Below are 13228 nucleotides of genomic sequence, written 5' to 3'. Positions count from 1 at the left end.
TCAAACAAAATGAAGTCTTCAGCTCAGACGGTATAAAAGGTCTTCGCTTTAGATATAACATATTTTTTTAGCTCAGACGGAGTAATGGTATTCGTCTCAGATAAAGTAAAGTCAAATCTTCAACAAAATAAAGTTTTCAGCTCAGACGGTGTAAGGGTCTTCGCTTTAGATAAAATAAAAATCTTTGGCTCAGACGGGGTTATGGTCTTTGCCTCACATAAAGTCAAGTCAAATTTTTAGACAAAATAAAATCTTTGGCTTAGACGATGTAATAGTTTTCGCCTCAGATAAAGTAAAATTTTGGCTTAGATGGTGTAATCGTCTTCGCTTAAAAAACAGTTTTCCATTTGAGATAGTGTAAAATTTTCGCCTTGTTCAAATAATGCTTTCGTCTTGTATGAAGTAATTTTTTTGCCAACACGAGTAAAATCTCGGGTGGGTAAATTTTAATCGCTTCATATTTGCTACTTCTCTTGAACTTTACGGGTGTAAAAAAAAAAAAGGACGACAAAAGGAAATACAAGCTAAAGATAGAAGATACCTGTCAAAAGAGATAGTAACTTCTAAAATACTTCCTTAACTACTGCAAAAAACAAAAATATGCAGAGTCAAAAAAATGTATAAAAAAATGAGTTTATTCATGAAAGGTTATTTCATGTAAAAACAAAGCAAAAAAATACTCTTCAGAATATCTAATTCTTCTGGTGCACCACGTTCTCAATATGAGTTTTGAAGAAAATTGACTACGCGACATTTGATTATGTGGAGGAAGTCCAAAGCTAGGGCAACTAAAGCCAATTAAGTACTTCCATTATCTTCCAACGCCTTACGGATATTTTTTCTGTCAGAATACCACGGCTATTGTCGCAAAGCTAGACGTACATGTGCAACACAAAGATTAAAGACTTGACTTGATTACGATATCGAAAGCAGTAACCAATAAAGGCAAAAGAGTTAGTCAAACACATGGGAGTTAGATGCTTACTAAAGGATAATTCACACAGAGTTCTACGGATACTGATCTCGACTACAATGTCGTTTATAATGGAACTGATCTTTCATTATCTTGCACTACATACTGGTTTGCTACTTCAATAACAGGAAGACAAAAAAAAATGGATCTTACAAAAAAAGAAGAGCCAATAAAAGGAGGTAAGATCAATTAAAAGAAGATTTCAATGTTATCAATAGAAAGTTGGCAAGTATCGTCTCCGTGAGTATTACATGTAGTTATTAATATAGCAGCAAGTTTTTAGAGCAAGATGGACCAGCTGTTAAAAGAATACCATGCATAAAGTGAATACAAAAAAAAAAATTACCAGAAGGGGTCTCTGCTGGAAACAAGCAATACGCTATAAGATATGCCAAAGGCGAAATCATTCTTGAAGTAGGGCATTTGCAAGCATTTAAATTTTGTTGGATTTAAATTCATAAAATAATTTGGACCATATTAAATTCAAGATATTAGTCCAAAAATATATTGTGACTAGTAAATTGGGCTAATTATTTAAATCCAATATATGTGTTGGGCTAATCCATTTAATTGGACTACGAATTAAATGATAATCCCACTTCATTAGCCCAAGGTCCAAATGGCTATTAGCCCATTTTAAAGCCCAGGCTCATGCTACGTGTCAAGTAATGTGGCAATCCAAGTCAAAAGAACGAGCCAATAAAATCAAGACACGTGTCAAATGATGTGGCAATCCAAGACAAATAAATGAGCCAATGATATCATGCCATGTGTCAAGAAAGGAAGGCATAACAAGTCAAATCAACAACCAATAGAGTTGTGCCAAGTGTCTAGATGGTATTGATCTGTTCAAATGGACCAATCAAATTGCAAAGCCACAGCACTCCCTACAACTATAAATAGAGGTCTTCATAAAGCTAGAAGACACCAGAAGTGATAACAAGAAGCAAGTAGAGAGCTCGTGGATCAAACACCGCAGATTTCTCTATAAGCTACAACTTCAAGCACTCAAGCTACATGTTCAAGTTCAAGTTCATGATCAAGAACGAAGACAAATCAAATACCAAGGCGTTCAAGATCAAATTACTTTTTCGTGATCAAATCCAAATCCAAGTTCAAGAAAGAGATTCAAGACCAAGCTTTACAAGCCCTTGAATCAAAATCAAAGTCAAGCTCATTAAGATACTTTACATTCTTGAAGAAATAGATAAATACCATAGAGATTGTAACACTCATCTTCTATTGAAATCAAATACTATATTTGTTACGCAATTTTCCAGTCTTGATTATTTATTTTTCTCGACGTGAAAATTTATTGTTACAGGGACGTCAGTACATTTGAATTGCACTGGTATGTAAAGCAATTGAAAGAAAGAACTGTAAATGTTGAAACTGAAACTGAGATAATAATAGAGAACTGATAACTGATAACTGAAATGATAACTGCTGAAACTGAAACTGCATTGATAACAGATAACTGATAACTGAAATGATAACTGATAACTGATAACTAAACAAAGGAAGTAAGGATATGAATACACCCTCTTCTGAATGATGAACAACTTGTTTATCTGAATAAACTACGGCCTCGGACAAAATATATATGTGCACAAGCTAAGGCCTCAAGCCCAAGTATACATATATATAACTACGGTCTCAGGCCCAAAAATGCATAAAGCAAAAACTACGGCCTCAAGCCCAAACATGCATAAAGCATAAACTACGGCCTTAGGTCCAAACATGCATAAAGCATATAAACTACAGCCTCAGGCCCAAATACAAGTGTTTAACATTTCGGAATTTAAATTCAGGAACTAAGAATCATACAACAATATATGATACTGAAATAGTGAATCATATTGAGTTACATGATACTATCATACTAATAGGACTAGACTGAGACATGTACTCTTGAACTGATTATGAAAACTGAAACTTCAATTGTTTATGACATGCTGAGTAATCTAGACTGAGACTCATGGGCATCAAACCCAAGTCAATATTGATTATGAACTGAGCTCACAATGTTCAGAATGAAAGTTATGAAGCTAGATAATAGAAGTTCTGTAACTATTCAAGGAACTAGGCTTAACTATATTTCTGAGGCAAGTAGTAACGTCGTAAAAGAAACGTAACGTAGGGAGAATCATTAACATTCCCAAAAATAGAGAGTTAGCCTCACATACCTTGGCTTTCCCCCTTTTGAGTGTATCACAATGTTCTTCACCTCTTTCAATAGTAATCTATGGCAACATATATCAAGAGGAATCAATATTAGCACTAATGCTCATGTTTTAGGTACTTAGACATTTTATCGAACACTTGGTGGGAATAAAGCTTTATAGTCCTTATTAATGGTGTTTCTATATCCAACAACCCATTCTCTTACTCCTAGCTAATTTTAAGATCTCAAATTATTATAATCAATATCATTCTTCATCACCCATAAGATAAACCACACCCTTAACCAATAATTAATAATCAACAACCCAAACTTATAGCCGTTCAAGCTATTCTATCAAACTCATCAACTAGAGTATATAATCATTAATCCAATGCTATAATCAATTAAAAGGTGAAGACATTACCTTTTTGAAGTTCAATCCTCTTGAATTCGAGTTCTAGGGTTTCTTTTCTCAACCATGATGTCTCAATCGAATATCTGATGATTTGGAGGGTTTACCCATGTTAATAAGGTGTTAGGGAATTAAAATTAACTTAGAATTACCATTACAACTTACCTTGGATGGTGGAGGGACCTTTGAGGAGTTAGGTTCTTGAGAGTTTCCCTTTTTAGAGCAAGTTTTTGTATTTTAGGGTGTATGGGACGAAGTAGGGCTTTTAAAATGACCCCCGGAGTGCGCTGCCATGCACCTGAAGGCCTAACAGCGCACTTGGGCACGCAACAGGGTAGTATCACTACCACAAGTACGCGGTCGCGCACGGGACTATCTGGGCATGCACCTGGACGCGCATACTGCGCATTGTCCAGTAAAATGCATATATCAATTTACTCAAAAATCCGTTTGATATCCACAATATATCATTGGAAATATATTTCAAAGTTATACAACGTTTGTGTTTTGAGTTTTTCCAAGCGACTCACATATTTTCATGAAATCTTTATGGAATACAGACCTTCCATAAACTTAGTCGATTTTATCGGATCTTATGCTCCTCACTCTCCGTCTTGATTCCAAAACAACTATTTCCACCCATACTCATCCTGATAGGACTTCACATGTCTAAAACTTCAAATTAATACCCATTTAACATATCCACACCTAGTCTAAATGTACGGGGTGTTACATTATCTCTCCATTGGGATCATTCGTCCTCGAATAATTGTCCTGGCTGTAACTTCAGCTAACTTTGGACCTCAAACGGGTCTGGAGGAAATAGTTGAACACTGAAATTTCATGAACACTTGCATACTAAACTGAATGAATACCTTATTACTGAACTGCTGAGATACTGAACTGAATGACTACTGCATTAACTGAATATTGAGCTGACTGAATACTGATAGACATGGGGATTATAATATAACGTTCAAATGAAAAGGTTTGTTACCTTCAACATTTCTATGAAACACCCTCCAGCTATCATAGCATGTCACAAGGCTCACAGGGCATCATAATGCGCATAACATGAAATATATACGCGAATACTGGTCTGCCATAGATACGTGAATATTGAATATTGAATTGGCACGAATATTTGAGTACTGAACTGACATCAATATTTGAGTACTAAGTTGTGATGAATGTCTGAGTACTGGACTGACATGAGTTTCTGAGTACTGAACTGACATGAGTATCTAAGTACTGGAAACTTCAATGTCATAACATGACACGTGAAGTAGTGGGTGTACCACCGCTAATTCTGGTGGCAACTCCAACTCATACGCTATTTGCCCGATCTTTTGTAGGATCATATACGGCCCGATGTCTTTGGGACTGAGCTTTCCTTTCTTCCCAAATATTATAACACCTTTCATAGGCGAAACTCTCAGAAACACCCAATCATCAACTTGAAACTCTAGGTCTCTATGTCGCACATCCGAATAGGACTTTTGGTGGCTCTGAGTCTTCTTCATACGCTCTTGAATCAACTTGAATTTCTACATAGTCTGATTGTCACGACCCGAAATTCCCACCTTCGGGGCCGTGATGGTGCCTAACATTTCACTTGCTAGGCAAGCCAACGTTAGAGAAATTCTTAAGCCAGTTTTAAGCAACTCAAATAATTAAACCAATTAAACTGAAATGAAAATAAAGCAAAGTGCGAAGTGGCATAATATCCAAAATATCTTAGTACAACCCGGATCTGGAGTCACAAGTGCAAGAGCTTCTAAAAGTACTACAAATAAAAGTTTAAAATAAGTACAACTGTCTCGAATGAAATAAACAGTAAATAAGGAAGGAGGAAGGGGACTTCAAGGTCTGCGGACGCCAGCAGATCTTCCTCGAGTCTCCAAATATGCCTATCCAAGCTGATGCACCTCACGTACAGCTGGGACCAGTACCAAAATCTGCACAAGGCGTGCAGAGTGTAGTATGAATACAACCGACCCAATATACTCCATAAGTGTCGAGCCTAAATTCGACGAGGTGGTGACGAGGCTATGACAGGACACCCACGTAATTAAACATGTACAGACGAAAATATACGTACAACATAACAACAAATAAAGATTAAACATTTATGATTGGGAGGGGACATGAAAAAGGGGTACAAGATACGGTAACTACAACAGGAAATGACGACATAAAACAGTCAATAAACCTTCAACCAATGAAAATAGAGAATCATAATGAATAAAGACTGCACGGCATCACCCATCGTGCTTTTACTCTCAACCTCACCATGAAACAATAACAATGGCACGGCATAACCCTTTATGATTTTACTCTCAATCTCTCCAAAATATGATAATACGGCACGGCATCATCCTTCGTACTTTTACTCTCAATTTCATCATGAAATGATAAATACGGCACGGCATCACCCTTCGTGCTTTAACTCTCTTTCTTACTATGTATAAATCAATAAATAAAACAATAATCGGCACGGCACAACCCTTCGTGATTTTACACTCTCCATTACTATGTAGAAAAATATATATAACATTTGGTAGGGAAAATAAGAAAGAATAAACCTTACGTCAACAACGGTTCCACAATACCGAACCTCAACTTCCAATAATGCTCAATTATCACAAATAGTTCATAAATGCGGAGAGACGATCAACTAAGAAATAAACTAGTATAAGCAAGGATATCATAATCAAAGAAGGAAGTAAATTATAATAAATAAGTCCCACCCGCATGCTTTAACCCAATAACACCGCATAAGTACTCGTCACTTCACATATAAGTTATACCCGACATTTTAAACATGTGGCAAATAGGCAAACAAGTCCTAATTCCTCAAGTTAAGGTTAACCACGACACTTACCTCGCTCCAAAATTGACTCAAAGCTCAACCACGGCTTTGCCTTTCGAACAAGCCTCCGAACCAACCAAATCTACCAAATTATCAACCAAACGATTCAAATTAAGCCTTAGGAACTACCCACGAATGAAAGAGGTTAAATTTAGGTCATTAATGAAAAAGTCAACTCTCTGGACTGCTTGGTCCAAAGCCGAAATTCGGACCAAAGCCTATTACCCATTCATCCCTGAGCTCGGTTATGTAATTTGTTTCGAAATCCGATCTCAATTCGAGGTCTAAATTTCAATTTTACAAAAATCCCTAATTCTACCCAATTTCTACCATGATAATCCTAGATTTAAGGTTAAAATCTTATGAAATATAATGGGTAATTGAAAGAAAGTAGGTTAGAGTCACTTACCAGTGAATTGGGGAAGAAGGGTTCTTGGAAAAATTGCCTCTAAAGTCTTTAGGGTTAAGAATTTGTAAGAATAAGCTAAAATCATATTTTTCCAATCTTAAGTCCAGGCGCAGATATCGCAATTGCGACCTGGGTTTCACAATTGCGAACCTGCAAATGCGAGAAATCCTTCACAATGGCGAACGTTCCCCATCTCTGCTGCCTTCGCAAATGCGAACAATATGTTCGCAAATGCAAACCTGAGGAGATCGCAAATGCGATCCCAGATCTCGAAAATGCGAAAACCAACCCCCCATCCCCTGCTCGAAAATTTGAGGCTCACATTTGCGAGCCTGCATACAACACCAGAACACACACTTGCACCAACTATGATTATAAGTCCAAATTCACTCTGTAGCCTATTCGAAATTCACCCAAGCACTTGGGGCTCCAAACCAAAACATGCACACAAGTTCAAGAGCCTCATACGAACTCGCTCGCGCGATCAAAACATCAAAATAACACCTAGAACTATGAATCGGACATCAAATCAAATGAAATTTTCAATGAAACTCAAGAATTTCTATTTCAACAATCGGACGTCTGAATCACGTCAAACCAACTATGTTTTGCACCAAACTTTGCAAAAGAGTCATAAATATAGTAATTAACCTATACCAAGCTCCGGATCCAGAATCTGGACCCGGTAGCAAAAAATTAGTCAAATCTTTAAATTCTTTAAACCTTTCAACTTCAAATTTTTGACAAAATATGATAACTCGAGCTAGGGACCTCCGAATTCGATTTCGAGCATACGCCAAAGTCCATTTGAGTTGACTTCGGTCAACTCAAATGGATTTTTAAAGTGCAAATTCATATTTTATCAGTATTTCATATAAAGGCCTTCTGAAAAAAGACAAGAATTGTGCATGCAAATCGAGGAAGGCTAAAAGGAGATATTTGAGGTTTCGAAACACAGAATTAAGGTTTAAAACTCTAGTTGACCTATCGCTTCATCACATTCTCCACCTTTAAAGCAATCATCCGTCCTCTAACGGACATAGAAAAGTACCTGGACTGGTGAAAAGATGTGGATATCTACTCCGCATGTCCGACTCGGTCTCCCAAGTGGCTGTCTCGATCGGCTGACCTCTCCACTACACTCGAACTAAAGGATAACTCTTTGACCTCAACCGTTGAACCTATCAGGATATAATAGCAATCGGCTCCTCCTCATAAGTCAAATCATTGTCCAACTGGACTGAGCTGAAATCTAACACATGGAACGGATCACCGTGATACTTCTGGAGCATAGACACATGGAACACCGGATGGACTGCTGATAAACTAGGTGGCAATGCGAGCCTGTAAGCCACCTCACCCACTCTCTCGAGAATTTTGAAGGGTCCGACGTACGTAGAGTTCAACTTTTCCTTCTTTTCGAACCTCATCACACCCTTCAAGGGTGAAACTCGGAGCAACACCCTCTCTCCGACCATGAATGCAACATCACGAACTCTACGGTTGGCATAACTCTTCTTCCTGGACTGAGTTGTGCGAAGTCGATCCTAATTAATCTTGACCTTGTCCAAGGCATCCTGTACCAAATCTGTACCCAACAACCAAGCCTCCCCTAACTCAAACCATCCAACTGGCAAATGGCATCTCCTCCCGTATAATGCCTCATAGGGAGCCATCTGAATGCTCGACTAGTAGTTGTTATTGTAGGCAAACTCCACAAGTGGCAAGAATTGATCCCAAGAACCCCCGAAATCCATAACACAAGCGCAAATCATGTCCTCCAATATCTGAATAGTGTGATCGGACTGTCCGTCTGTCTGGTGATGAAATGATGTGCTCAACTCAACATGTGTGCCCAACTCACATTGTACTGCCCTCCATAAGTATGAGGTGAACTGCGTACCTCTATCATAAATAATAGACATGGGCACACCGTGAAGGCGGACGATCTCGTGGATGTAAATCTCAGCCAACCGCTCTGAAGAATAGGTAACTACCACAGGAATGAAATGCGCTGACTTAGTCAACCTGTCCACAATGACCCATACCGTGTCGAACTTCCTCTGAGTCCATGGGAGTCCAACAAAAAAATACATACTGATACGCTCCCACTTCCACTCGGGAGTCTCTAACTTCTTAAGCAAACCGTCAGGTCTCTGATGCTCGTACTTAACTTGCTGACAATTTAGACATTGAGCTACATATGCAACTATATCCTTATTCATTCTCCTCCGCCAATAATGTTGTGTTAAGTCCTGATACATTTTGGCGGCACCCAGATGAATAGAATACCGGGAACTGTGGGCCTCCTCAAGAATAAACTCTCGAAGCCTGTCTACATTGGGCACACAAATACGACCTTGCATCCTCAAAACCCTATCATCTCCAACAGTAACCTGCTTGGCACCACCGTGTCGCACCGTGCTCCTAAGGATAAGCATGTGAGGGTCATCATACTGCCACTCTCTGATGCCCTTATACAAGGAAGACCGAGCGATTGTACAAGCTAGAACACGACTGGGCTCTAAAACGTCCAACCTTATGAACTGATTGGACAAAGCCTGAACATCCACAGCAAGCAGCCTTTTACCAACTAGAATATACGCAAGGCTACCCATACTCACTGCCTATCTTCTCAAGACATCGGCCACTACATTGGCCTTCCCTGATGATACAAGATGTTGATATCATAGTCTTTCAACAGCTCAAACCACCTCCTCTCCCTCGAATTGAGATTCTTTTGCTTGAACAAATATTGTAGACTCCGATGATCCTTGAATACCTCGCATGACATGCCGTAAATATAATGCCTCCAAATCTTCAGCGCATGAACAATGGCGTCAACTCTAAGTCATGAACAGGGTAATTCTTCTCTTGAACCTTCAACAGCCGCGACGCATATGCGATCACACTACCATCCTGTATCAATACTGTACCGAGCCTAATACGAGATGCATCACAATACACCGTGTAAGATCCTGAACCTGTGGGAAGCATCAACACTGGCGTCATAGTCAAAGCAGTCTTGAGCTTCTGAAATCTCAACTCATACTCGTCTGACCATCTGAACGGGGCACCCTTCTGGGTCAATCTGGTCAATGGGGCTGCTATAGAGGAAAACCCCTCCACGAGCCAACGGTAATAGCCCGCCAAACCCAGAAAACTCCGGATCTCTGTAGCTGAAGTGGGTTTAGGCTAGTTCTGAACTGCTTCAACCTTCTTAGGATCCACCCTTAAGCCCTCTGCCGATATGACGTTCCCCAAAAAGGCGACTGAGTCCAACCAAAACTCTCACTTTGAAAACTTGGCATATAACTGTTTATCCCTCAGAATCTGAAGTGTAATCCGACGATGTTGTTTGTGCTCCTCTCTATTGCGGGAGTAGATCAAGATATCGTCAATAAAAACAATCACAAAGGAATCCAGGTAGGGCTTGAACACCCAGTTCATCAAATCCATATATTTTGTTGGGGCATTTGTCAGCCCAAATAATATCACTAGAAACTCATAATGCCCATACCGAGTCCAAAAAGCTGTCTTAGGGACATAGAATGCCCTAATTTTCAACTGATGGTAGCCAGACCTCAAATCAATCTTCGAAAACACCTTGGCACCCTGAAGCTGATCAAATAAGTCATCAATCATCGGCAATGGATACTTGTTCTTGATGGTGACTTTGTTCATCTGCTGATAGTCTATGTACATTCTCATCGATCCATCTTTCTTCTTCACGAACAACACAGGCGCATCCTAGGGCGAGACACTAGGTCTAATGAAGTCCTTATCAAGCAAATATTGCAGCTACTCCTTCAATTCTTTCAACTTTGGCGGCGCCGTACGGTATAGCGGAATAGAAATGGGCTGAGTGTCCGGAGCCAAATCAATACAAAAATCAATAATCCTATCGGGAGTCATCCCCGTAAGGTCTGCAGGAAATACCTCTGGAAACTCACGAACAACAGGCACTGAATCTATGGAAGGAAGCTCCACACTAGAATCATGGACATAGGCCAAATAAGCTAGACACCCCTTCTCGACCATATGTCGAGCCTTCATATAAGAGATAACCCTATTGGTAGAATGTCCAGGAGTCCCCTTCCACTCTAATCGAGGCATCCCCGTCAAGGCTAAGGTTACCGTATTGGCATGACAATCTAATATAGCATGATAAGGTGACAACCAATCCATACCCAAGATGACATCAAAATCTACCATATCAAGAAATAGGAGATCTACTCTAGTCTACTCCCAATAGTAACCACACACGAATGATAGACATGATCTACTACGATAGAATCTCCCACAGGTATGGACACATACACAGGAGCACTCAAATAATCACGAGGCACAACCATATATGAAGCAAACTAGCATGACACGTAGGAATAAGTAGAGCCCGAATCAAATAGAACTGAAGCATCTCTATGGCAAACTGGGACAATACTTATGATAACAACATCAGATGATTCAGCCTCAGGCCTCATTGGAAAAGCATAAAATTGGGGCAGGCCCCACCACTCTGAACCACGTCTCTAGGATGAACTCTAACTAGCTGACCTCCACCTCTAATGGCCTGACCTTCACCTTTAGCGGCCTGACCTCCACCTCTGGCTGCCTGACCCCTACCTCTAGCTAGCTGAGCAGGAGGTGAAGCAACCGGTGCTGGAACCATGGCACGAGAACCCTACTGCTGTGAGTTACCCGGTGCCCGAGGGCAAAATCTAGCAATGTGCCTCAGATCACCACAAGTATAACCAGACCTCAGCTATTATGACTGTTGACCCTAAAACTGCCCCTGTCAACCCGAGTAACCACCCTGAAAACTCTGGAGCGGAGGTGCACTAATAGGAGTTGGTGGTGCATTATAGGCTAGCTGATCAGGATGAGACATATGAGGGCCGCGACCACCTGAAGCACTGTGAGATGCCTGGAGCGTTGAGTGAAATGGCCTGGGAGGATGGCCTTTACCGAAAGTACCCCTGCTTCCAGACGAGATACCATTGAACCCACCGAAATGATGAGGCCTCTTAACATACCCCTACCATCTCTCCTATGCAAGAACCATCTCGATCCACCTAGCAACATTAGGATCTGTCTGAAAGGAAATCTCACCCCCGATCTCCTTAGGATGTAGCCTGATAGGGTGAGTGAGTCCACAAAACAGGTCTCGTACTGAGTAACAGTCATACTGCCTTGCTGCAGGCGTACAAACTGTCTGCGGTAATCCTCTCTCAGTGTGAAAGGGAGAAACTTCTCTAGAAATAGTTGTGAGAACTACTCCCAAGTAAGTACAGGAAACCCAGCTGGTATGGTCAACATATAATCTCTCCACCACCTCTTGGTGGAACCCGTCATCTGAAACAAAGTAAAATCGACCCCATTAGTCTCAACTATACCCATGTTCTGCATCACCTCATGGCAGCGATCAAGATAATCATGTGGATTCTCTTAAGATGCACCACTGAAGTGAACTGGAAAGAGCTTAGTTAACTTGTCCAGAGAAGATATGGCGGGCCTATCACCGGCTTGTGTCGCAATAACCGGGTGAACTAGCCCAACTAGAGGGGCTGCTGGAGTATGATACCGGGGAGCCATATGCTTTGGAGTATGAGTAGTGGGAGTCTGTGCTCCTCCCCTAGCCTGAGCAATGGCTGGTTCCACGGGAAATGTATCGGTCTGGGCCACACTCTCGATAAGGCCCACCAAATGGACTAGAGCGTCTTGAAGCACTAGAGTGACGATGAACCCCTCCGGGACCTGAGCCGGTCCAACAAGTACAGTCTGAGATGGGACTTCCTCATCAAAATCCACCTGAGGCTCCACTGTTGGTGTTGCTGCTCGAGCTCTAGGCTAAGCTCTACCTCTGCCTCGGCCTTTGGAACGACCTCGACCTTTGCCCTTCGTAGGAGCTACCACTGGGGGCTCCGGTTGTTATCCAGCTGAAGATGCAGTACGCGTTCTCGCCATCTGTGAGAGAACAAGAGTAGAAGAGTTCAATCATCAATAATAGAACAAAATTGCACAACAGAGAACAATATAAGTGAAATTGTTCCTAAACTTCGTAGCCTATGAAAGATAAGTACATACGTCTCCGTACTGATCCTCTAGACTCTACTAAGCCTACTCGTGACTCGTGACTCGTGAGACCTAGGTAACCTAGCGCTCCGATACCAACTTGTCATGAACCGAAATTCCAATCTTCGGGATCGTGATGGCGCCTAATATTTTACTTGCTAGGCAAACCAACACTAGAGAACTTAAGCCAGTTTTAAGTAACTCAAATAATTAAACCAATTAAACTTAAATGAAAATAAAATGAAGTGCGAAGTGGCATAATACCCAAGAATATCTGAGTACAACTTGGATCTGGAGTCACAAGTGCACGAGCTTCTAAAAGT

General features: G+C 40.6%; 1 protein-coding gene across 1 annotated transcript; it reads right to left on the bottom strand.

Annotated features, from left to right (window-relative positions):
- Window positions 1–2302: 2302 nt before the first annotated feature.
- On the bottom strand, window positions 2303–9448 carry LOC138896266 (uncharacterized). The gene is made up of 3 exons (XM_070181062.1): window positions 8879–9448; window positions 3160–3216; window positions 2303–2431 (listed from the first exon to the last, which is right to left on the bottom strand). The coding sequence occupies exons 1-3, from the start codon at window positions 9446–9448 to the stop codon at window positions 2303–2305; spliced, it is 756 nt and encodes a 251-aa protein (XP_070037163.1).
- Between the last annotated feature and the right edge of the window lie 3780 nt (window positions 9449–13228).

Source organism: Nicotiana tomentosiformis, chromosome 7, assembly GCF_000390325.3.
Source record: "Nicotiana tomentosiformis chromosome 7, ASM39032v3, whole genome shotgun sequence".
Taxonomy (NCBI): domain Eukaryota; kingdom Viridiplantae; phylum Streptophyta; class Magnoliopsida; order Solanales; family Solanaceae; genus Nicotiana; species Nicotiana tomentosiformis.
The sequence above is the reverse complement of the archived record's forward strand: the minus strand, read 5'-3'. Positions and strand labels throughout refer to the sequence as shown.